Source organism: Heptranchias perlo, chromosome 6 (genome assembly GCF_035084215.1).
Source record: "Heptranchias perlo isolate sHepPer1 chromosome 6, sHepPer1.hap1, whole genome shotgun sequence".
Lineage (NCBI taxonomy): Eukaryota > Metazoa > Chordata > Chondrichthyes > Hexanchiformes > Hexanchidae > Heptranchias > Heptranchias perlo.
In genome coordinates, this window is record NC_090330.1 from 26877772 (window position 1) to 26904597 (window position 26826).

General features: G+C 42.8%; 1 protein-coding gene across 4 annotated transcripts in view; it reads right to left on the reverse strand.

The window, feature by feature from the left end:
- Window positions 1-26826, reverse strand: part of b3glcta (beta 3-glucosyltransferase a) — a 251537-nt gene that overhangs the window by 149807 nt on the left and 74904 nt on the right. For all 4 annotated transcript variants that reach the window (XM_067985969.1, XM_067985972.1, XM_067985971.1 and 1 more), the window contains 2 exons: window positions 26040-26149; window positions 9045-9121 (listed from right to left, as the gene is read on the reverse strand). In XM_067985969.1, coding sequence (XP_067842070.1) covers window positions 9045-9121; window positions 26040-26149 — 187 coding nt within the window. The remainder of the gene's footprint in view (window positions 1-9044; window positions 9122-26039; window positions 26150-26826) is intronic.

A 26826-nucleotide genomic window follows, 5' to 3' on the forward strand; every position in this document is an offset into this window, starting at 1 on the left:
TGATCGGGTGGATGCGGTAAGGATGTTCCCAAGGATGGGTGAAACTAGAACTAGGGGGCATAATCTTAGAATAAGGGGCTGCTCTTTCAAAACTGAGATGAGGAGAAACTTCTTCACTCAGAGGGTAGTAGGTCTGTGGAATTTGCTGTCCCAGGAAGCTGTGGAAGCTACATCATTAAATAAATTTAAAACAGAAATAGACAATTTCCTAGAAGTAAAGGGAATTAGGGGTTACGGGGAGCGGGCAGGAAATTGGACATGAATTTAGATTTGAGGTTAGGATCAGATCAGCCATGATCTTATTGAATGGCGGAGCAGGCTCGAGGGGCCGATTGGCCTACTCCTGCTCCTATTTCTTATGTTCTTATGTTCTTAAAGTGGATAATTTCACATTTCCCTACAATATACTCCATCTGCCACCTTCTCGCTCATTCACTTAACCTGTCTATATCCCTTTGTAACCTCTTTGCATCCTCCTCACAGCTTACTTTCCCACCTAGCTTTGTATCATCAGCAAACTTGGATACATTACACTCAGTCCCCTCATCTAAGTCATTGATATTTATTGTAAACAGCTGAGGCCCAAGCACTGATCCCTGTGGCACCCCACGAGCTACAACCTGCCAACCCGAAAATGACTCGTTTATTCCTGCTCTCTGTTTTCTGTCTGTTAACCAATCCTCACTCCATGCTATACTACATCCACTGGTTCCCCCTTATCTACTCCGCTAGTTACATCCTCGAAAAACTCTTAATAGCTTTGTTAAACACGATTTCCCTTTCTTAAAACACAGCCGACTCTGCCTAATCATAATATGATTTTCTAGGTGCCCTGTTACTACATCCTTGGTAATGGATTCTAGTATTTTTCCTACTACTGATGTCAGGCTAACTGGTCTGTAGTTAGTTCCCTGTTTTCTCTCTCCCTCCTTTCTTGAATAGCGGGGTTACATTTGCTACCTTCCAATCCATGGGGACTGTTCTATAATCTAGGGAATTCTGGAAGATCAAAACCAATGCATTCACTATCTCTGCAGCCACCTCTTTTCGAACTCTAGGATGTAGGCCATCAGGTCCAGGGGATTTGTCGGCTTTTAGTCCCCTTAATTTCTCCAGGACTGTTTCTTTATTAATATTAATTACTTTGAGTTCCTCATTCTCATTAGACCCTTGGTCGCCCACTATCTCTGGTATGTTTTTTGTGTCTTCTACTGAGAAGACAGATACAAAATATTTGTATAACGTCTCTGCCATTTCCTTATTCCCCATTATAATTTCTCCTGTCTCAGCCTCTAAGGGACCCACATTTACTTTTGCTACTCTCTTCCTTTTTATATACTTGTAGAAACTCTTACAATCTGTTTTTATATTTCTTGCTGGTTTACTCTCATATTCAATTTTCTCCCTCTTTATCAATTTCTTGGTCATCCTTTGCTGATTTCTAAAACCCTCCCAATCCTCAGGCTTACTACTCCTTTTGACAATACTGTAAGCCTTTTCTTTTAATCTAATACTATCCTTAACTTCTCTAGTTAGCCACTGTCAGATCACTTTTCCCGTGGAGTTTTTATTCCTTAAGGGAATGTATTTTTGTTGAAAATTATGAATTATTTCTTTAAAAGTTCACCATTGCTTATCTAGCGTCATAATCTTTCAATCCAATTTCCCAATCTACCTTAGCCAACGCGCCCTTCATACCCACGTAATTGGCTTTATTTAAATTTAAGACCCTAGTTTCGGATTTAACTACATCACCCTTAAACCCATTATGAAATTTTATCATATTATGATCACTCTACCCCAGAGAATCCTTAACTATAAGATTACTAATTAACCCTGTCTTATTACACAATACTAGATCTAAAATAGCCTGATCCCTAGTTGGTTCCTCGACATATTGTTCTAGAAAGCTGTCTCGAATGCATTCCATGAACTCATCCTCCAAACTACTTTTGCCAATTTGGTTTGCCCAGTCTATATGAAGATTAAAGTCCCCCACAGTTATTGCATTACACTTGTTACATGCTCCTCTAATTTCCTGATTTATACTCTGTCCAATACTATAACTACTGTTAGAGGGCCAATAAACTACTGCCACCAGTGTTTTCTTCCCCTTGTTATTTCTTAGCTCCACCCATGCTGATTTTACATCCTGATTTTCTGAGCTACGATCCTTTCTCACTACTGCCTTTACCTCATTCTTTATTACTAGGGCTATTCCTCCCCCCACCCCCCCTCCTTTTCTATTTTGCCTATCTTTTCTAAAAGTCAAGTACCCTGGAATATTTAGTTCCCAACCTTGGTCACCCTTCAACCACGTCTCAGTAATGGCTACTAAATCAAACCCTTTTATCTCTATTTGTGCCATTAATTCATCTACCTTGTACGACTGCTTCATGCATTCAGATATAGTGGGGGAAAAATTGGTTAAGGGTCCATTCTGGGCGACGTTAGCAGAATGCGCTAACACCCCGTGCCCGACGGACCCTGGGCAGACAAGACGCAAGTTTGGTCCCAAGGGAACACATACCTGCAATCGGCGTTCCTTTCCAGGCCTTGCACGGGGAATGAATGCAATTTGCACTTTCCACCACCAGAGAGAGCTCCATCTCTTAAAGGGAAGATGTTTCTTAGAAATCTTTTAAAGATAGCTTGTACCCATTACTTGCTGAAAATAACAGTCTACTATCTGCATGGAGTCTGAACAGAGATCAGACATCGCACACGTAAAACACAGATGCAGATCCCATCCCTATGTTTACACACTGATGAGTTATGTTAAAATATTGAATAAACGTTGCGCATTATTAAATCCCACATCCTCCAATCTGCACACCAGACCTCACCAATCTGCTGATCTGAGTTGGTATGCCTGCGAGAGTGCATGCATCAAGGTTCTCTGCTGATACACTAGAGACCTTGGGTGCAAGAGGTGGACAGAAGGAGGGACATCCTATATCCGCAGTGCAGGGGTGGGGTGGGGGCAAGAGGCCCTCCAGACATATACTCAAAAGACAGTGGGAGGCAGCGGGGGAGAAGTAAATGCCAGGCGCACAGCATCATGAACATGGATGCAATGCAGGAAGGAGTTCAATGCTTTGACATGAGTGGGCAAGGTGAGTGAGGTCAACTGTCAAGTGGCGTCTCCTACCAACTGCACCACGCACTACAACCCCCCCATCCCCTACATACCAATAAACTCTTTCCATCAGTACTCAACTCTTCCAATCAGGTGCTTCTTCCCACCCTTACACATTATCACTATTTCAAGCCGCCCACCCACATGCACTGGCAGCTATTCAAACATGACAGGCACATCACCCAGGCACACGCCTTGCTTTCTTGCAGGAGAAGGTGGCGCATATCAAGAGGCAGCAAGTGGTAGTGGCATTTTGCCCCTCGAGCCTGTTCCACCATTCAGTGAGATCATGGTGTACCTGTGATCTAACTCCACATACCCGCCTTAGCCCCATATGCCTTAATACCCTTGGTTCACAGAAATCTATCAATCTCAGATTTAACATTCACAAGTGAGCTAGCATCAACTACCGCCTGTAGAAGAGCGTTCCAAACATCTCCCACCCTTTGCATGTAGAAGCATTTCCTAACTTCACTCCTGCACATCCTGGCTCTAAATGTTAGGCTATGTCCCGCGTCCTAGTATTGAAGTCTAGGAGACCTCCAAAAACTGTTACAAATGTCTCAGCAGCCAGAAGCAATAATCCAGCCACTAACCTGTAAATCCTGCAGGGTCCCTTTAAATAGCGCCGGTGGAAGGTCCTCCAGGTACTCTAAGACTCGTTCAGATGGTCGGGGTTAAGACTGTGCGTTGAGTTGAGCGTTAAGTCCCAAAATGGTGTCTATCATTTTAAATCAGCGTTGCACACTGATTGTATCCATTTTCTCCCTACTTTACATGATTCTAGCGTTTCTGATCTGCGCCTGCGCAAACTCCTATACCAAGATGGAGTCTGGTGCACGTCACGCAGGAAACGCCATCTTGGATGTCGGAGAGGCTGTCTGGCGCTGAAACAGCGAGTGCTACATGGCCCAATTTAGCGCCCAGTGTCTTTAATTTTAACTTTTTACTATTTTTCCCTGATGTGACCGTAGTCACTCAAGCCCTATTACCTTTGGTAAACTCTCTGTCCCTTTCTGACACACTCTGCTTGTTTTTACACAAATTGCTACTCTGCTGTACAGCCTTGACTTTTCTCTTTAGACTTATAAATTTACCCTTAGTTGAACCCTCCCCCCACTTATTAGTTTAAAGCCCTGTCTACCGCCCTAGTTATTCGATTCGCCATGACACTGGTCCCAGCCCGATTTAAGTGGAGCCCGCCCCAATGGAACAGCTCCCTCTTTCCCCAGTACTGGTGTCAGTACCCCATGAATTGAAATGCCTGCATCCCACACCACTCTTTTAGCCATGCATTCAACCATCTAATCTGTTTCTCCCTATGCCAATTTGCGCGTGGCTCAGCTACTAATCCAGAGATTATTACCTTTGAAGTTCTGCTTTTTAATTTAGACGCTAGCTCCTCAAACTCCCTCAGCAGAACCTCATTCCTAGATCTACCTATGTCGTTGGTTCCTACGTGGACCATGACAACTGGATCCTTCCCCTCCTGCTTCAAGTTCTTCTCCAGCCCCGAGGAGATGTCTTTATCTCTGGCACTGGGAGGTTAACACAACCTTCGGGACTCCCAGTCGCGGCTGCAGAGAACAGTATCTATCCCCCTAACTATACTCTCCCATAACACTATCACATTCCTTTTCGGTCCCCCCACTTGAATGGCTTTCTGTACCACGGTGCCATGGTCAATTTGCCCATCCTCCCTGCAGTCTTTGTTCTCATCCACACAGGTGGCAAGTATCTTGTACCTGTTGGACGAGGGCAGTGGCTGAGGCTCCTCCACCACTGCATCTGGGGTTTCCATACCTGCTTGACTCACAATCATGTCCTCCTGTCCCTGACCACCAATCAGATCTAAACTTCTACCTAACCTAAGGGGTGTGACTGCCTCCTGGGTCAGTGTCCAAGTAATTCTCCCCCTTCCTGACGCATCGCAAAGTCTGCACCTCGGACTCCAGCTCAACAACGTTTGCAACCATCTTCAGCCAGAAGTGCCGAGTGGACGATCCATCTCGGCCTCCTCCCGATATTCCCAACATCACAGAAACCAGTCTTCAGCCAATTCGATTCACTCCACATGATATCAAGAAACGGCTGAGTGCACTGGATACAGCAAAGGCTATGGGCCCCGACAACATCCCGGCTGTAGTGCTGAAGTCTTGTGCTCCAGAACTAGCTGCACCTCTAGCCAAGCTGTTCCAGTACAGCTACAACATTGGCATCTACCCGACAATGTGGAAAATTGCCCAGGTGTGTCCTGTCCACAAAAAGCAGGATAAATCCAATCCGGCCAATTACCGCCCCATCAGTCTACTTTCAATCATCAGCAAAGTGATGGAAGGTGTCGTCAACAGTGCTATCAAGCGGAACTTACTCACCAATAACCTGCTCACCGATGCTCAGTTTGGGTTCTGCCAGGACCACTCGGCTCCAGACCTCATTACAGCCTTGGTCCAAACATGGACAAAAGAGCTGAATTCCAGAGGTGAGGTGAGAGTGACTGCCCTTGACATCAAGGCAGCATTTGACCGAGTGTGGCACCAAGGAGCCCCAGTAAAATTGAAGTCAATGGGAATCAGGGGGAAAACTCTCCAGTGGCTGGAGTCATACCTAGCACAAAGGAAGATGGTAGTGGTTGTTGGAGGCCAATCTTCTCAGCCCCAGGACATTGCTGCAGGAGTTCCTCAGGGTAGTGTCCTAGGCCCAACCATCTTCAGCTGCTTCATCAATGACCTTCCCTCCAGCATAAGGCCAGAAATGGGGATGTTCGCTGATGATTGCACAGTACTCAGTTCCATTCGCAACCCCTCAAATAATGAAGCAGTCCGAGCCTGCATGCAGCAAGACCTGGACAACATCCAGACTTGGGCTCATAAGTGGCAAGTAACATTCGCACCAGACAAGTGCCAGGCAATGACCATCTCCAACAAGAGAGAGTCTAACCACCTCCCCTTGACATTCAACGGCACTACCATCGCCAAATCCCCCACCATCAACATCCTGGGAGTCACCATTGACCAGAAACTTAACTGGACCAGCCATATAAATACTGTGGCTACGAGAGCAGGTCAGAGGCTGGGTATTCTGCGGCGAGTGACTCATCTCCTGACTCCCCAAAGCCTTTCCACCATCTACAAGACACAAGTCAGGAGTGTGATGGAATACTCTCCACTTGCCTGGATGAGTGCAGCTCCAACAACACTCAAGAAGCTCGATACCATCCAGGTCAAAGCAGCCCGCTTGATTGGCACCCCATCCACCACACTAAACATTCACTCCCTTCATCACCGGCGCACTGTGACTGCAGTGTGTACCATCCACAGGATGCACTGCAGCAACTCGCCAAGGCTTCTTTGACAGCACCTCCCAAACCCGCGACCTCTACCACCGAGAAGGACAAGAGCAGCAGGCACATGGGAACAACACCACCTGCACGTTCCCCTCCAAGTCACACACCATCCAGACTTGGAAATATATCGCCGTTCCTTCATCGTCGCTGGGTCAAAATCCTGGAACTCCCTTCCTAACAGCACTGTGGGAGAACCTTCACCACACGGACTGCAGCAGTTCAAGAAGGCAGCTCACCACCACCTTCTCAAGGGCAATTAGGGATGGGCAATAAATGCAGGCCTCGCCAGCGATGCCCACATCCCATGAACAAATAAAAAAAAACTCTGAGCCAAAGTTCCTCGAGTTGCAGGCCCTTACTGTAGATGTGGTTGTCCTGGATCACACTGCTCTCTACAACTCCCACATGCTGCAGTCACGACACACCACCTGCACTGCCATCTCTATCTAACTTTGTTTTATTTATTTACTTAATTAAAGTATTTATGTAATTACTTCACGGTTTATTTTTAAACAAATTAATTTATCTCGTTTAAGTTATTAATTGAATAAAGTGGGGCCTTGCAAACAAGTCCTTATACAAAAGAAAAACTTGCATTTACACAGTGCCTTTCACGACCTCAGGAGGTCCCAAAGCACTTTACAGACAATTAAGTACTTGTGAAGTGCAGTCTCTGTTGTAATGTACGAAACACAACCGCCAATTGTGCACAGCAAGGTCCCACAAACAGCAATGAGATAAATGACCAGATAATCTGTTTTAGTGATTTTGGTTGAGGGATAAATATTGGTCAGGACACCGGGGAGAACTCCTCTGCTCTTCTTCAAAATAGTACCATGGGATCTTTTACATCCACCTGAGGGGGCAGACAGGGCCTCAGTTTAAAGTCTCATCCAAAAGACAGCACCTCCGACAGTACAGCACTCACTCAGTACTGCACTGGAGCGTCACCCTAGATTATGTGCTCAAATCTCTGAAATGGGTCTTGAACCCACAACCTTTTGACTCAGTGACAAGAGTGCTACCCACTAAGTCACAGCCGACACCAAATACAATCTTCTTTTTTTTCTTTATTAGCAAAAGCTAATATTTACAAAAATAAAATGTAGGTGTTAATGCAATTATTGAGATCATGATTGACCAGTAAGTTAAGTTTGAGTTGCTGATTTATGATTCCAAAACAACTAAGGTTAGTTAACTGATGCTTTCGGAAACATTCTGTAGTTCCACAGAAATTTATTGCTATTTACTAACATTTCAATTATGTAAATTGTTTTAAAAATCAGCTGTGACCTTCTGGACATCTACACCAAATTTTGGAATGTTAGTGCAAGTAGCAGATTTAAGTTTTAAATCACATTATTTATTTTGACAATCATAACCATATAAATGCTAAATAGTTCAAACCATTCTTGAGGACAATCAGGACTGCTACTATGGCTTAAAGACATACATAGCCTTGCAGGTAAAGTGGAATTTTCTCTGTTGATGTTGAGCCATTTTCTACTAGAGTTGCACACTCCACAGCTGGATTAATGAATCTTTCAGTATTTATACTTGTTAAGACACTCATTAACTGCTTGTGAAATGTTAAGGAAGTATTATTACAGGTGTCTCATAGTTGGTTGCTATTTTTTCACTAACATTAACAAAATTGCATTTGGAATTCACATATTTCAAAAGCACACATTCCCATCAAAGATTTATTTATTTTGACAAAAACAGGTATTTCCTACTTTTGAAAAAAAATAGTATTTTGGTCCTATATAGTATCCTTTGTATATTTGTTAGTGTGCAATTTGTTCCTGTGCAATCTTCAGAAAGTGCATTTATACAAAACATTGGAACAGCAATCTCTTGAAAACACTTGCTATTCAAACTGTGATCAGTTCAGCTTCATTTTTTGCAACCTGCTTCAGTTCATTGTTACTCATAAATTAAAGGAGCTTAACATTTTTATGATAAAATACCAACAATGACCGTCACAACCAACTTCCCAGTGGGAGGTTTAATTAAATTTTAGTTGCCTTTTCAAAACATAAATGACTGTCCATTAAATAGAACAGATTGTACTTTCTGCAAATTGCAGGTCTTGTTAACCCTTTCACAGACATTTATTAAAATCAGATATTATAAACACAGCCTGGTGCAACAAGGGTCTACTGTTAGGACTGCACATTAAAGCAGCTGAGATTTAATCCCAGTCTCTATTAAGAGCTCAGTAAACTAGGCATCATTTCCTCTGAGTAAAATCATATCTGCAAATTGTTTACTTTACTCCATGATGTGTGCATGTTTTGGACCAACATGTATGGATAGAATATTGTTCCATATTTTACAAATGGATTCGAACATATACATTTGGGATACACTGTAAATCAGCTGATTCTTAATTATTGAAATTATATTCCACCAAAGCAAAATAACCACATGAACATACAATTAAACCCCTGACTTCAGGAGTAAGAATCACTATCATTCCTACCATAGGACTCTTATCCTTGAACAATAATAATTCAATTTTCCCTACATTCTGTCCGCATTAGATGGGGTACTTACTGTGGTATTATGGGAATGATTGTCCAAGCTCCTTCATGCTTGCTCAATTCATGAATAAGCAGCACAGTAGGTAGATACTATGAGGAGGAAAAAGATGAATATAATTAAAATGAAACAGAAAATCATCTCTATTTTTCTGCCTGCAAGGCATAACACTTCCATTGAAGCATCCATCCTGTTGTTAGTGGGGTGGTCTGAACCATGAGGTTCTCACCATGGCTGACAGCAGTAATGCACAAACTTTGGGCCCAACTAGCTCAAAAGTAAATACTCCTCTGCAGTTCTGCCACGTCACTTAAAATAAGCCTAATAATCCTTTATTCCTTGTCTTTAAATCACTCCAGGGTCTTGTCCCACTTGATCTCTGTAAACTCCTTCAGCCATACATCCTCCCCCCCCATCTAAAACACTTGTCTAAGTTCTGCCTTTTCTGCTTGCCCCCCACCCCACCATTTGTGGCAGAGCCTTGAGACCCTCAAATATCTGGGCACTATTCTCAATCCCTAAACCTCTCCGTCTCTCTACCTCGCTCTCCTCCTTTAAAAACTTCTTCAAAACCCATTTCTTCAACCAAGCTTTCAGTCATCCCTCCTAAGCTCTCCTTTCTTTGGAGGAGGGGCGGGGGGGGGGGGGGAGGTCGCTGCAGGTAGGCTTGTTGGGCCTGGGGGAAGCACTCCTGCTGCTCTGGGCCCACAAGCTGTGCCAGAAAGGCACCTACCTATTAGTCTCGGGCCTTCTCGCCTCCTTTCACGTGGCGTGAAAGAGAATGCCCAGGAATCCCGGCCCCCCGGGGTTAAAATCGGAAACAATGGGAAAATGGAGGCCCAAAGCCTCCTTCAAAGGTTTTAAGGTCTGACCCGCCTCCTGGGAGCGGGTTGGTCGCCTGCCCCTCGTCCCGCCCCAGTGAAAACTGGAAAAGGGCAAGTTGGAAGCGGATCTGAAATGTTTGCAATTTTGAATGCCCCCCGCCCCCATCCCACCCGTTTTTTACTTTTAAAATCGTGCCCAAAGAGTCTGAAAAGGGATATAGACAGGTTAAGTGAGTGGGCAAGAAGGTGGCAGATGGAGTATAATGTGGGGAAATATTAGGTTATTCACTTTGGTAGGAAGAATAGAAAAACAGAATATTTTTTAAATGGTGAGAAACTATTAAATGTTGGTGTTCAGAGAAACTTGGGTGTCCTCATACAAGAAACACAAAAAGTTAGCATGCAAGTACAACAAGCAATTAGGAAGGCAAATAGCATGTTGGCCTTTATTGCAAGGGGGTTGGAGCACAAGAGTAAGGAAGTCTTACTACAGTTGTACAGGGCTTTGGTGAGACCTCACCTGGAGTACCGCGTACAGTTTTGGTTTCCTTATCTAAGGAAGGACATACTTGCCTTAGAGGCGGTACAACGAAGGTTCACTAGATTAATTCCTGGGTTGAGAGGGTTGTCCTATGAGGAGAGGTTGAGTAGAAGGGGCCTATACTCTCTGTAGTTTGGAAGAATGAGGTGATCTCATTGAAACATATAAGATTCTGAGGGGGCTTAACAGGGTATAGGCTAAGAAGTTGTTTCCCCTGGCTGGAGAGTCTAAAACTAGAGGGCACAGTCGCAGGATAGGGGGTCGGCCATTTAAGACTGAGATGAGGATGAATTTCTTCACTCAGAGGGCTGTGAATCTTTGGAATTCTCTACCCGAGACAGCTGTGGATGCTGAGTCGTTGAGTATATTCAAGGCTGAGATAGATAAATTTTTGGACTCTAGAGGAATCAAGGGATATCTGGATCGGGGCAGGAAAGTGGAGTTGAGGTTGAAGATCAGCCATGATCTGATTGATTGGCAGTGCAGGCCGTATGGCCTAATCCTGCTCCTATTTCTTATGTCCTTAACGTAGTAAAATGTCCCAAGGAGCTTCACAGGAGCCTAATCAAAAAATTACAAAGAATGTACAGCACAGAAACAGGCTTGTCGGCCCAACAGGTCCATGTCGGTGTTTATGCTCCACGTGGGCCTCCTCCCAACCATCTTCATCTAACCCTATCAACATATCCTATTCCTTTCTCCCTCACTTGTTTATCTAGCTTCCCCTTAAATGCATCTATGCTAGTCGCCTCAACTACTCCTTGTGGTAGTGAGTTCCACATTCTCCTGAATTTCCTAATGGATTTGTTAGTGACAGTCTCATATTTATGGCCCCTAGTTCTGTTGTCCCCCGCAAGTGGAAACATCTTCTCCACGTCTACCCTATCAAAGCCTTTCATAATCTTAAAGACCTCTATCAGGTCACCCTTCAGTCTTCTCTTTTCTAGAAAAAAGAGCCCCAGCCTATTCAATCTTTCCTGATAGGTATAACCTCTCATTTCTGGTATCATCCTAGTAAATCTTTTTTGCACCTTCTCCAGTGCCTCTATATCCTTTTTATAGTGTGGAGAGCGGATCTATTCGCAGTACTCCAAGTGTGGTGTAACCAAGGTTCTGTACAAGCTTAGCATAACTTCTTTGCTTTTCAATTTTATCTCTCTAGAAATGAATCCCAGTGTTTGGTTTGCTTTTTTTTTAAAATGGTCTTATTAATCTACGTCACTACTTTTAGTGATTTGTGTACCCCTAAATCCCTCTGCTCCTCTACCCCTCCTTAGACTCCTCCTTATTATTCCTACCAAAATGTACCACTTCACACTTATCTAAATCAAAATTCATTCGCTAATTACATCCCATTCTGCAAGTTTATTAATGTTTTCCTGTATTTTGTCGCAGTCCTCCTCAGTATTAACTATACTCCACAACCCCCCCCCCACCCAATTTGGTGTCATCTGCAAATTTTGAAATTGAACTTCCGATTCCTGAGTCCAAATCGTTTATGTATATGGTGAACAACAGTGGTCCCAGCACCAATCCTTGTGGAACACCACTTCACACCTTTTGCCAGTTTGAGTAACTACCTTTAACCCCTATTCTCTGTTTTCTGTTTTGTAACCAGCTTGCTATCCATTCTGCTACTTGTGCCCTAACTCCACATGCTCTGACCTTAGTCATGAGTTTACTATCGAAGTCCTTTTGAAAAAGCAAATATATTACATCTACTGCATTACCCTTGTCTACACTTTGTTTCTTCTTCAAAGAATTCAATAAGGTTGGCCAAGCATGACCTTCCCTTTTGAAATCTACGATAACTATTCTTTATAATATTTTCGGTTTCTTTATTACATCTTTGAGTATGGATTCCGTTATCTTTCCTACCACCGACGTTAAGCTGATTGGTCTATAGTTTCCTGGATTTCTTCTATCTCCCTTTTTAAATATAGGAATTACATTAGCTATCCGCCAATCCTCTGGTACTATTTAAATTGTCTTTAGTAGTTGTTCCTTTTACTGTTACATTTTTTACCTTATCATTTTTCTTATTTATCAGTCCCGTTGTGTTTATTTCAGTTATTTTATTGTTTCACAGACCTGGAATATTTATGGTTCCTACAACACTGGCCTGGACTTTACTCTGGTCCCTTTTTCTTATTTTTGTTTTATCTTTTTATTAAATTTTTTCTCTGAATCCTACCCCCCCCCACTTTATTGGTCTTATTAACCACCTTATTTATCCTTTCCGGTAGAACCTTGGTCCCTTGTAGATGATGGAAAGGCTTTGGGGAGTCAGGAGGTGAGTCACTCGCCGCAGATGGGGCAGTAATTGGTCGGATTGGATTTGTCCTGCTTTTTGTGGACAGGACATACCTGGGCAATTTTCCACATTGTCGGGTAGATGCCAGTGTTGTAGCTGTACTGGAACAGCTTGGCTAGAGGCGCAGCTAGTTCTGGAGCACAAGTCTTCAGCACTACAGCCTGTGGGGTACAAACTTAGTTTATTTTACTCCTGAGGAAACATTAATAACTCATTCCTGGAATAAACTCTGTATTCCACAATTCCCCATAGACAGCCCTCTATGTATTGAGCATGCTGTAAGCTTGTTCATGGTTTGGCACAGAAGTCCTATATGGGTATGAAATAATGAAACTATTGTTAATCTGTCAATGTTATTCTAGGATTTTGTTTCTGAACAAAGGACATATAAATTTCTAACTTTAATTAGGTTGTTTTGTTATACATAATGGGTATTAATTGTCATCATGAACCATTTTCTTTTAGCACATTACAGTAACTGTTTCCCTGATGATACGTAGCTCAGTAACAGCAGCAGGTTAATTAAACCACATTGCTTTTATTTTAGACTACTCTACCTACTTAAGTTATCATGACCTGGAATCAGGCATGTGTAAAAAGCACACAACGGCTTTTAATTAAAAAATGTCTGTGTGGTGCATATTAAGCACTAGTATTGATTACAACATTTACAAGGTCATCTTGACCTGATGTACTATTCATCCTTGTGTTTCTTGTACATTCACCCTATTTGTGATGAAGTACAGCATTTGTGGAAATTACAAATTTGACAAAAATCCAAGAATTAAAATAATTCATCTGATGACCATATTGGAAACTGGCCATTATACAAGCTATTTTTCAACTTTTATAATACTTTTCTAGACATTCTTTGATGAGACTTTTAAATAAATTTACATAATATAGGTGTGATGTAATGTTGGCACTATATAGGTTTTGTTTTAAAAATTTCCATACTATTAACCTTTAGACATTGGGGAGGTGGGGGGGGGGGGGCGCGGGGTGGGGGGTGGAATTTGACTTGAAGCCAGTGGAAAAGAAAAGCAGGTGGGATGTAAAATGGTCTACCGATTCGCATTCACCCATTTTGCATTACCACCAAAGTCGAATTTCACTCCCCTGGTATTTTCCCTTTGTTCTGGCTGTAGAACGATTTGTGTGCTTCAAGGTGAAAAATTTAGGATTCCTTGGCTAGGAACAGCAGATTTCATGCAGAACAAAGCTCCTTTGCTCCACCTTAGATCAGCACCCCAATTGTACTAATGGGAATTTTTCCCAATTCCCACACCAGCCATTCCTGCCAAATTAGGGTCAATTGTGTGTTGCAGCACATTGCTCACTGGAATTGGGTTGACATTGAACAAACTCATTTCATGTAGGACCCTTAGAGCCACTAGTGAGAGTAGACCTTTATATCATTGGTCTGGGCTGGAATTTTACCCAGGTCAAAGAGGGAAAAGAACAATGTAACATCCAGTCTCTTATTGAGCCAACTAAATCATATATATTAAGTATATAAATATACCTTAAACAAACAAGTCGTTTTCAAACCTTAGGTTGTACAGCTAGAGTAACCGCTCATCATCATTTCTGTGGTGGCCAACGGATAACTTTGATAATTGAAAATCATACACTAAATATCTTATATCTTTATCTCAGTGCTGTTTGTGGGACCCTTATGTGTGCTAATTAGCTCCTACGTTTCCCTACATTACACCAGTGACTACACTTCAAAAAGTACTTAATTGGCTGTAGAGCGCTTTGAGATGTTCTGAGATTGTGAAAGGTGCTATATAAATGCAAGTTCATCATTCAATCATTCATATTACTGCATTAAAAGAAACTGCTGTGTGCACATGTGAACAAACCACTTTTACTCACAGTTTTGTGTTTTCACGTGCACTGGCAGACCTATTTTGCACAAATACAAAGCATTTCCAGATTACTCCCGGTGCCAGGCGCTAGCGAGTATAGAAATAGAAGGATAGAGCAGATGAATGCATGGCTGGAGAGATGGTGCAGGAGGGAGGGCTTTAAGTTCCTTGGGCATTGGGACCAAGGACCAGGGGGAGGAGGGACCTGTACAGGTCAGATGGGTTGCACCTCAACGGAGCTGGGACCAATGTCCTCGCGAGCAGGCTCACTAGTGGTAGGGGGATGGGCACCAGGAAATAGCATTGGAAAGGAGAAACAAGGTGCACAAAGTATTGGGAGAGAAAGATAGCACTCGAGTAAGAAATAGTACGATATTAGGTGGGATTGGACTAAGACAGAGTACAAGAAAGTCTAAGATTGGTTAACAGTGCATGTGTTTAAACGCACAAAGTGTGGTTAAAGAGGTTGGTGAGCTGCAGCCGCAAATAGCCACATGGGAATATGATGTTGTGGCGATAACGGAGACCTGGCTTAAAAAAGGGCAGGATTGGGTACTAAATATTCCTGGGTACAAGGTGTTCAGGAAAGATAGGGAAGGAAAGAAAGGAGAGGGTGGCAGTATTGATTAAGGAGAATATTGCAGTGCTGGAGAGAAAGGATATCCTGGAGGGGTCAAGGACAGAATCTATTTGCTTAGAGTTAAGAAACAAACTACTGGGTGTATTCCATAGGCCAGCAACTATAGGGAAGGACATAGAGGAGCAAATTTGCATGGAAATTACAAAGAGGTGCAAAAGCCATAGAGTAGTGATAACGGGGGAATTCAACTATCCTAATATAGAATGGGATAGTAACAAAATAAGGGGCAAAGAGGGGGAGGAATTTTTGAAGTGTGTTTAGGAGAACTTTCTTGACCAGTACATTTCCAGCCCAACGAGGAAGGAGGCATTGCTGGATTTGGTTTTGGGGAATGAGGCAGACCAAGTGGAGCAAGTGTCAGTGGGGGAACATTTAGGGAACAGCGATCATAGTATCATAAGGTTTAGAATAGCTATGGAAAAGGGCATGAACCACTCTAAAGTAAAAATACTCAATTGGAGGAGGGCCAATTTCAGTGGGATGAGAACAGATCTGGCCCAGGTAAATTGGAATCAAAGATTGGTAGGCAAAACTGTAATTGAACAATGGGTGGCCTTTAAGGAGGAGATGGTTCGGGTACAGTCTTGGTACATTCCCATGAGGGAGAAAGATAGGGCCAGAGCTTCCTGGATGACCAGAGATAGAGAGTAAGATATAGTAGAAAAAAGGGGCGTATCACAGATGTCAGGTTGATAACAGAAATGCGAACCAGGCTGAATATAGAAAGTTCAGAGGAGAAGTGAAAAAGGAAGTAAGAGGGACAAAGAGAGAGTATGAGAATAGACTGGCAGCCAACATAAAAGGGAATCCAAAAGTCTTCTATAGGCATGTAAACAGTAAATGAGTAGTAAGAAGAGGGGTGAGGCCGATTAGGACCAAAAAGGAGATCTACTCATGGAGACAAAGGACATGGCCGAGGTACTAAATGAGTACCTTGCATCTGTCTTTACCAAGGAAGAAGATGTTGCCAAAGTCTCAGTAAAGGAAGATATAGTTGATAAAGAGGAGGTACTGGAAAGGTTAGCTGTACTTAAAGTAAAAAAATCACCCGGTCCAGATGGGATGAATTCTAGGTCGTTGAGAGAAGTAAGGGTGGAAATTGCGGAGGTACTGGCCATAATCTTCCAAACATCCTTAGATACGGAGGTGGTGCCAGAGGACTGCAGAATTACGAATGTTACACCCTTGTTCAAAAAAGGGAGTATGGAACCCAGTGTAAACCCACCTTCTCGAGGGCAATTAGGGATGGGCAATAAACGCTGGCCTCGCCAGCGACGCCCACATCCCATGAACGAATAAAAAAAAACTACAGGCCAGTCAGTGTAACCTCGGTGGTGTGGAAACTTTTAGAAACAGTAATCCATGACAGAATTAACAGTCACTTGGACAAAAAGTGGATTGATTAGGGAAAGCCAGCATAGATTTGTTAAAGGCAAATCATGTTTAACTAACTTGATACGAGTTTTTTGATGAGGTAACAGAAAGGGTGAATGAGGACAATGCAGTTGACTTGTGTATATGGATTGTCATCAAGATTGGAGCACATGGAATAAAAGGGGCAGTAGCAGCATGGATACAGAATTGGCTAAGTACAGGAAACAGAGAGTATTGGTGAATGGTTGTTTTTCTGACAGGAGGGAGGTGTACAGTGGTGTTCCCCAGGGGTCGGTAATAGGACCACTGCTTTTCTTGATATATATTAATGACTTGGACTTGGGTGTACAGGGCACAATTTCAAAATTTGCAGACGACACAAAACTTGAAAGTGTAGTGAGCAGTGAGGAGGATAGTGATAAACTTCAAGAGGACATTGACAGGTTGGTGGAGTCGGCGGACACGTGGCAGATGAAATTTAACGCAGAAAAATGCGAGGTGATACATCTCAGTAGGAAGAATGAGGAGATGCAATATAAACTAAAGGGCACAATTCTAAAAGGGGTACAGGAACAGAGAGATCTGGGGGTATATGTAAACAAATCGTTGAAGGTGGCAGGGCAGGTTGAGAAAGTGGTTAAAAAAGCATACGGGATCCTGAGCTTCATAAATAGAGGTATAGAGTACAAAAGAAAGGAAGTCATGATAAACCTTTATAAAATACTGGTTCGGCCACAACTGGAGTATTGTGTCTAGTTTTGGGCACCGCATTTTAGGAAAGTTGTGAAGGCATTAGAGTGCAGAAGAGATTTACTAGAATGATTCCAGGGATGAGGGACTTTAGTTACGTGGATACACTGGAGAAGCTGGGGTGGTTCTCCTTGGAACAGAGAAGGTTGAGATTTGATAGAGGTATTCAAAATCATGAAGGGTCTAGACAGAGTAGATAGAGAGAAACTGTTTCCATTGGCGGAAGGATCAAGAACCACAGGACATAGAGTTAAGGTGATTGGCAAAAGAACCAAAGTTCATACAAGGAAAAACTTTTTTCACACAGCGAGTGGTTAGGATCTGGAATGCACTGCCTGAGGAGGTATTGGAGGCAGATTCAATCATGGCATTCAAAAGGGAACTGGATAAGTACTTGAAAGGAAAAAATTTGCAGGGCTACGGGGATAGGGCGGAGGAGTGGGACTAGCTGGATTGCCCCTGCATAGAGCTGGCATGGACTCGATGGGCCGAATGACTTCTTTCCATGCTGTAACCTTTCTATGATTCTATTTCTTTACGTACCTTGCCCATGTCTGATTTTGGATTGGACAAAAGGTAATGGCCCTATGTAAAGGACCACAATGTAGCCAGACTTTTACTTTTTGTGTCACCGAAGTAAACATGCACTCCAACATATCAAAACTGACACAAAACTCATGCTGATAATGAGGATTACTGAGATCTAAAAAAAATAACATTAATACCAGCTTTGCAGAGCCAGAACAAACTTAAGACAGCACATATTTTCTATGTTTCAGTTTTGACAATTATCTAATAAGAACACTGATTCTGGATCTGTAAAATCCATAACCCATAAAGTTGAAACAAATATGTTAAAAGGTTTCCAACTCTCTCTCAAAGGACATCTGTGGACATTACTGTTTCAGAATTATTCATCAGCTTCTCACATTTATGAGTACTGTTTTAATACATTTAGTATTTAGATATTTAAATCTAGAATCATCAACACCTAGGTGTATACACATGGACTTGGGTTACAACCTATGGTCAATCCCTCATGTCAAACCAGCTGAGTTTAACACGTTCACGCTACCTTGAAATAATAATATCCAAGCAATGAACTATGTATTGAAACCTAGCTTGACTGCACTATCTATTTCAATTTTCCAATGATGCTTCTGGTGAAGATAGTGTGCTGGAGCCCCAAAGTGAAGCACCCCAAAACAGCTTCACAAAATAGAAAATGCTGGAGCAACTCTATTCTCTAGTAGCATTTGCTGATTCACAGTCTTGCTGGGACAGCGCGTGTCCAGGAAACCATGACCATTTCAAGCAGCGGATAGCAAGGACTATGTTATTCTGCACCAAACATGTGCGTATACATTAATTGGTAGTTTAAAAATTAATGCAATCAGTCAATCATAATGGAAAACTACCCATCATCTCCCGACTGCTTTAACAGATTGGGTTAATTGGGGTATGGCATAACTGGGATGACATGGGAACATGGGAGGGGGGGGTTTGCTGGGTATGGGAATCTAGGCAGGATAGCTTTCTCAGGAGCATCAGTACTTTGAGTGGATGTAGGTTAGGAGCAGAGAGAGCGGAAAAGTACCGGGAGGTCCATCCATGCTGAGAAGTGTATTTTTAAAAAAAGGTTTTACCAGCAATGACCTGGGGAAATCTGTATTACATAAAGTATGCTAAGTATTTATTGTAAATAATATATTTTCTCCATGCCATTGCTGGATTAGAAGGTAGGAAATAATTGAATTGGACTAAGAAGGGGAGGGAGAAAGTAGGCAGATGGGAGAGCAAAAGAAGGGGAGGGAGGTGGGGATGCAGAGGTAGAGGGAGGTGGAAGAGGGATCAGGTAGATAGAGATGAGGAGGAGGTAGACAGAGAAGAAGTGACAGGTGGTGAATAAAGTGGGATGGGGAGGAGGTAGATAGAGAAGGAGGCAGTAGGGTGAAAAAGGTAAGTGAGGAAAGGGGGGGGAGGGGTGGAGAGAAAGGGAGGAGGAAGGAGGACAGAAGAGGTGGGGAAGGGGAAAGGAAAGGGAGCGATAGAGGAAAGGTAGAAAGAGGGAGGGGGGAGCGGCCGGAGGGAGGGGGGAGTGGCCGGAGGGAGTGGGGAGTGTGGGGCCAACTTCACAACATTTGTGTAAAGACTAACAGGTCTGTAATTGTTTTCACATATTTCATTTCACTCAGAAGATATGGCTGTTAAATTCAGACCACACAGATTGTTTTACAATATTGTTTGTTCAGTTTGCCATTTTCTGGGAGAACACAACCATGAATATTATTTTTAGAAAGGAGCACCTGAGGTTTAGTAATGGTTCAGTTTGAGTCTGGCACATAACGTTAGGAAGCTGCTCCATTGTAATCAATCAGTCAACTAATATGTGTGCAGTGCCACCTACAGGTGCAGTATCTTTGGCATTCTTAGATCATTCATTATTTTATTTTTATATATATATGTAGAGAGGCGAAAAAACAGATAAAAACCCAGGCCAATTAGGGAAAACATCTAGAAAATTCCACTCCATTCCCTTTAGGTGATCAAAACTAGTCCAGGAGATGACATAGACCCTAATTTATATTACAGGATGCCTAACTCTTGTACGAGGTACAAGGTCATCTTCTCCCCAACCAGAAACAGGTCCAACTCTCTCTTAAGCGATTACAGTGAATCAGCGTTCACTGCACGAGCTGGCAACCTGTTCCACAGATCTACTATTCTCTGGGAAAAAAAACGACCTAACATCTAACCTAGTTCTGTCCTAACATAACTGGCCCTCCTTGACCTATACAGTGGAGATAATCGGTCCACATAAACACAATTTAGTCCCTTCATGATTTTATAAACCTTGATCAGACTGGAGGGAGGTATATAGTGGTGTGTTCCCCAGGGGTCGGTACTAGGACCACTGCTTTTCTTGATATATATTAATGACTTGGACTTAGGTATACAGGGCACAATTTGCAGATGACAAAACTTGGAAGTGTAGTGAGCAGTGAGGAGGATTGTAATAGACTTCAAAAGGACATAGACAGGCTGGTGAAATGGGCGGACACGTGGCAGGTGAAATTTAATGCAGAGAAGTGTGAAGTGATACATTTTGGTAGGAAGAATGAGGAGAGGAATTATAAACTAAATGGTACAATTCTAAAGGGGGTGCAGGAACAAAGAGATCTGGGCGTACATGTGCACAAATCGTTGAAGGTGGTGAGGCAGGTTGAGAAAGCAGTTAAAAAGGTATACGGGATCCTAGGCTTTATAAATAGAGGCATAGAGTACAAAAGCAAGGAAGTTATGGTGAACTTTTATAAAACACTGGTTCGGCCACAACTGGAATATTGTATCAAATACTGAGCACCTCACTTTCGGAAGGATGTGAAGACCTTGGAGAGAGTGTAGAAAAGATTTACTAGAATGGTTCCAGGGATGAAGGACTTCATTTATGTGGATAGGCTGGAGAATCTCGGATTGTTCTCCTTACAACAGAAAAGGTTGAGAGGAGATTTGATAGAAGTGTTCAAAATCATGAAAGGCCTAGGCAGAGTAGATAGAGAGAAACTGTTCCCATTGGCACAAGGGACAAGAATCAGAGGACACAGATTTAAGGTGATTAGCAAAAGAACCAAGGGCGACATGAGGAAAAACTTTTTTTACACAGTGAGTGGTTAAGATCTGGACTGCACTGCCTGAGGGGGTGGTGGAGGCAGATTCAATCATGGCTTTCAAAAGTACTTGAAGGGAAAAAATATGCAGGGCTATGGGGAAAAAGCGGGGAAGTGGAACTAGCTGGATTGCTCTTGTAGAGAGCTGGCATGGGCTCGACGGAATGAATGGCCTCCTTCCGTGCTGTAACCATTTCTATGATTCTATTGTCTTCAGCCCCTGCCACCAACTCCATTTGCTAGCCATCGATTTCATCCCCCTCCCTGGCCACTGTCTCATGCTGAACCACACTGTTCGCAACCTCGGCATCCTACTTGACCTGGTGCTGAGCTTCTAACCACATATCCTCTCCATCACCAAGACCGTCTACTTCCACCTCCATAATATCACCCATCTCTGCCCCTGCCTCAGCCCAAATGCTGCTGAAACCCTCATCCATGCTTTTGTTGCCTCTAGACTCAATTATACCAATGCTCTCCTGACCGGCCTCCAATTCTCTACCTCTAATGAACTTAAGCTCATCTAAAACTCTGCTGCCCATATCCTAACTCCCTACCCGTATCCTGGCTCCCTGTCCCTGAGCGCCTCGATTTTAAAATTCTCATCCTCGTGTTCAAATCCCTCCATGACCTCGCCCCTCCATATGTCTGTACCTCATCCAGTCCTAAAACCGTCTGAGTACACTGCGTTCCACTAATTCTGGCCTCTGGCCCCATCCTCCACTTCATTCGTCCCACCATTGGCGGCCATGACTTCAGCCATCTAGGCCCTCATCTCTGGAATTCCCTCCCTACACCTCTCCGCCTCTCTCTCCTCCTTTAAAACACTCCTTAAAATCTACCTCTTTGACCAAGATCACCTGTCCTTATGCCTTCTTATTTAGCTCGGTGTCAATTTTTGTCTGATTAGGAACCTGTGAAGTGCCTTGGGAAGTTTTGCTACGTTAAAGGCACTATATAATGCAAGTTGAAAATAGGATTTCACTCGACTGTGATCCTTCCACAGTCCAGTAGTTTACCAACCTTTACTGTTCAGGTTCTTACATGAAAAATGAGCATTTGGAAAGGGTACTTGAGGGCTACCATCCATCAAATCATACTCCAGCATGAGTTAGTGCCTTCAGCAAAGGAGAGGAGAAAATGGAGAAAACTTGGGGTTTGAGGTGGATTTTTAAATAAAACAATTTCAGCACACTGAAATAACTGGATTGAAGTCAAAAATCAAAAGACAGCAGAGTACTCCAAATATGTAGATGCAACATATTGGGGTCGATTTTGCAATGGTGGCGGGTTGGCAGCTGGGTGGGGGGGGGGGGGGGGGGGGGGGAGAGAGGAAGGGGGTGAAGGTGCATGTGGCAAACCCACATGAACAAAACTTACCGTTTCCGACCGGGGGAAGGGGGTTGGGGAAGAGTGGATGATCTGGGGGGAGAATGGAAGATCGGGGGGGGAAAAAAGAGGGGAAGATCGGGGGGGGGAAAAAAGAGGGGAAGATCGGGGGGGGGGAAACGGGACGATCGGGGGAAAGAGGAGACGATCGGGGGAAAGAGATGATCGGGGGAAACGGGACGATCAAGGTGTGTGAAGAGGGGACGATCGAGGTGAGTAGGGGACGATCAAGGTGTGTGAAGAGGGGACGATCGAGGTGAGTGAAGAGGGGACGATCGAGGTGAGTGAAGAGGGGACGATCGAGGTGAGTGAAGAGGGGACGATCGAGGTGAGTGAAGAGGGGACGATCGAGGTGAGTGAAGAGGGGACGATCGAGGTGAGTGAAGAGGGGACGATCGAGGTGAGTGAAGAGGGGACGATCGAGGTGAGTGAAGAGGGAACATCGGCGGGGGTGATGAGGGGGACATTGGAGGGATGAAGAGGGAGTTATCGGGGGGGGGGGGGGTGAAGAGGGGAGATCGGAGAGGGAGACGTCGTACATCAGAGCAGGGTGCAAAAGTAGGTTCATTTTGTGTTTTATGTAATTTATTTAGTTTCTTTTTCCCTGGTCCGGCCCTTCACATCTGGTTTGACCAGGCATGAATCAAAAGCAGTGGGCAAGCTGCCCAGATAAGTTAAAAATCATTATAATCACTTAATCTGTGACAGGTAAAGTGCCTTAAGTACCTCACTGAGGTACAATTGGCTCTTTAACTGTCATCCCGCCAGCTTTAATTGCTGATGGGACTTCCGGTTTCGGGTTGCCCGCGCGCACACAGGTGGGTCCCTGGGAAACTCGGAAGTCAGCGGGTTGGAGCCGGCTTCCGAACCCGAGCGGGATTTCCGCTATTTTTGGAGCCTCCCCACCCCCAATGCACCCGCAATTGCCCCCTAAAATTGAGCCCATTGTCACCAAAACACTTTAACTGCAGGTATTGCATCTAACTGAAGTTCAGTGACACAAAACTTCAAAGCATCACTGCCACCTAGTGGTGATGCTAATTCCTCAAAATACCAAACACCAATTTCAAGATCAGCAAATAAATGTAGATACGGTATTAAACCTTAGGATACTGAACATTACTCACTGCACGGTAAATCAAAATGCATTGCACAAAATTGTTCAAAAATATGTTGCGTGACTGTTAAAGGAACACTCCAGATAAGAGACTACAATAACCTTACCTTCAGCATTTGTAGAATCTTAATATATAATAAAAATAACCTACATTTCTAAGTTTTTAAGAAACCTTAAAAACCCAAGATACATTGCTGATGTCCTAATCAGGGCACATTGCTGTTGTCCTAATCATATTGCTTTTGAGGCTTGGTATGGAAACATCATGATTTGTCATTTAATATTGGGTCCAGAACCTTCTGCTACTCCACTGAAAACAATATGGTGGGAACCAAGCTAAGCAATCAAAAGTCATGCATCAAACTCAGGCTTGAAAACACTGTTTTTAATGAGTATGTTCCCTTGAGTACTTGAGGTTAAGGCTATGACTGTTGCCATTATGACATGTGCAAATAAGTTTTACCCTGCAGCAGTCACCTTCACCAAGATGAGCACGCCAGAGAAAAACACATACACATTTACACTCACACATACACACAGCAACATTATTCTGACATTTACGAGGATGATACCAGAACGGAGAGGGTACAACTTTCAGGAAAGACTGAACAGGCTGGGGCTCTTTTCTTTAGAAAAGAGAAGTCTGAGAGGTGACCTGATAGAGGTCTTTAAAATTCTGAAGGGGTTCGATAGGGTAGACATAGTGAAGATATTTCCACTTGTGGGGGAGTCCAAAATTAGGGGCCATAAATATAAGATAGTCACTAATAAATCCAATAAGGAATTCAGCTGAAACTTCTTTACTCAAAGAGTGGTGAGATTGTGGAACTCGCTATCACATGGAGTGGCAATTAGCATAGATGCATTTAAGGGGAAGATAGATAAGTACATGAGGGAGAAAGAAATAGAAGGTTATGTTGATAGGGTGAGATGAAGTAAGGTAGGAGGAAGCTCATGTGGTGCATAAACACCGGCATCGACCTGTTTCTATGCTGTAAATTTTCTATGTAATTTGGTTCTCGTTTTTAATTGGATTTAATTCTGATTGGTGTCATGATATTTAATCAAAGTCTTTCACTCTCATCTCAACAGCAATGTATCCTGTAATATTTAATCCTATATCTTTCACAGACATAACAATCATTGAGCAATTGAAGGTGTCCATTGGTCTCTTTCAGAAAGTCCAGACTCAATCTATTATTTACCTGTGATGTTCTTGCTTATTCGTCTTGCAAATATAGCTAATAATCCCCTCCGTCATTTATCCAATGCATCCCAATAACAATTACAATGCATCCCAATTAATGATAACGATACAAAATTGAAATAAAAAGAGAAGCTGCATAAGATAGGGGCAAAAATGTCTATCTACATCTCGGCCCACAATTTCCTGGAAAGCTTTGGCTTTGTGCCGTTTTTTCCAGGTAAATTTGCGTGTAACTGAAATATGCCAGTTTTACGCTAAAACATCGCTACATATGAATTTCCTCGATCGTTTGAGCTGCTTCCAAGATATGTCTGCCGAAACCCTCTGCTGCTTATTTACATACCTTCATATAAAAGACCAACTCGTGATTTTCCTGGATTCTTGCAAATGAAGCGCTGGCGTAGATTTATGACCAAAAATTTAGGTGCAGCATGGCCCAAAGTCACCTGATAACGGCGCAACTGAGATTTTTGGAGTTTGATAGCGATTTTCTTCTGGAAATGTTCTTATTGAGACCTGCACTATAGTGAATCGAAGTGCTGTCAGTCTCAGTGCACCCAAAATATTTCAGACTCCCGTCCCCACCTCCACATATTCAGGAGGACCAAGCACATTATGTTCACATGCTTTGGGCATTAATCACCATTATAAAATAAATCAATGTCCTTTCCTGGCTTTAAGAGGGTATCTGCGCTTCGGGATATTTTAGCACATACATAGCAAAAGCAAAATGTTATACAACACCAGCTTATCTATTGTCCTGAATCACCTCTGAACTGTAGAATGTCATTTGCAGATTATTAAAAAAAGCAATCTTTTGCAGCGGCAAAAATATAAGAACAAAAGAAATTGGGAGAGAAACATCCGAAAGGAAGAGAAAGACAGAAAATGACCCGTTGTATTAAAAACAGATAACTTTTTTTCGCTGGTGGGGTTACGTGTAGCATGACATGAACCCAAGATCCCGGTTGAGGCCATCCTCGTGGGTGCGGAACTATCTATCAATCTATCAATCTTGAAAATACTCAACGACTGAGCATTCACAACACTCTGGGGTACAGAATTCCAAAGATTCACAACTCTCCGAGAGAAGAAATCTTTCCTCATCTCGGTCCTAAATGGCCGACCTCTTATCTTGAGACCCCTTGTTCTAGACTCTCCAGCCAAGGGAAACAGCCTTTTATGATTTAAACTAGTTAAATGTTAATTTTCAGGCAAGGCTAATTTAACCTTTAATACATATAGCTGTAAAACAATGCAATTGCCACAGTATGGATTAGTGTGGCTAGTTGTACTCTCTTCAGATACTTACCTGACTAAAAGCCTCAGCCTGCAGCAAGATATCCTGTTTCAATTTTGCTGCTCGATTTGCATGGAAGGATTGCTTTTGACTCTGAATAACAAAAACAACTTCATTCATCTCTGTAAAACAAAAAGTAACATCAAGAATAATGCAAAATTACATTAAAATATATCAATCTGTTTTAATATAAATGTTAGCAATAAGAACCTTTCAAAATGATTCGGTTTCCATATTTTCTTGTTTCATGAATTTTTTGTTCAGCCAAGTGACAGATGTTATTTCTGAGAAGCAGAACACTTCCCTATTATGGATACTCCCAAGTTAGCTACAGAACAATCAGAAGCAGTGTAAAATTACCTCCACTATGTTCCAACAATGCACCAGGATGTCATTTTCCACAGCAACATCATGAGGTCTCTCTGAGTGAAACTGCCAATTTGGTACCAACCAGTGTTGAGTACAACACAGTTTTCTGCTGTGGGCCCATATCGAATAGTGATGTGAGGAAGGAGGAAGCCTCAGAAAGCTTGTGGAATTTAAAATAAATTTGTTGGACTATAACTTGGTGTTGTAACATTGTTTACAATTGCGGCTGCTGGAACTCATTTCATATGTGACCCTTACAGCCAGCAGTCAGAGGACTTTCATCTTGGCTATGTTTGTACCCAGACCTCAGAGGTGAAAGTCTAACTCCATCCAATTCACCTCCTTGCTATCTTTTTGAGGGTAAATCATGTATTAAATGTATGAGGAAAGAAAAGAAAAATCATATTTCTGGAACAGTGACCCACCATCT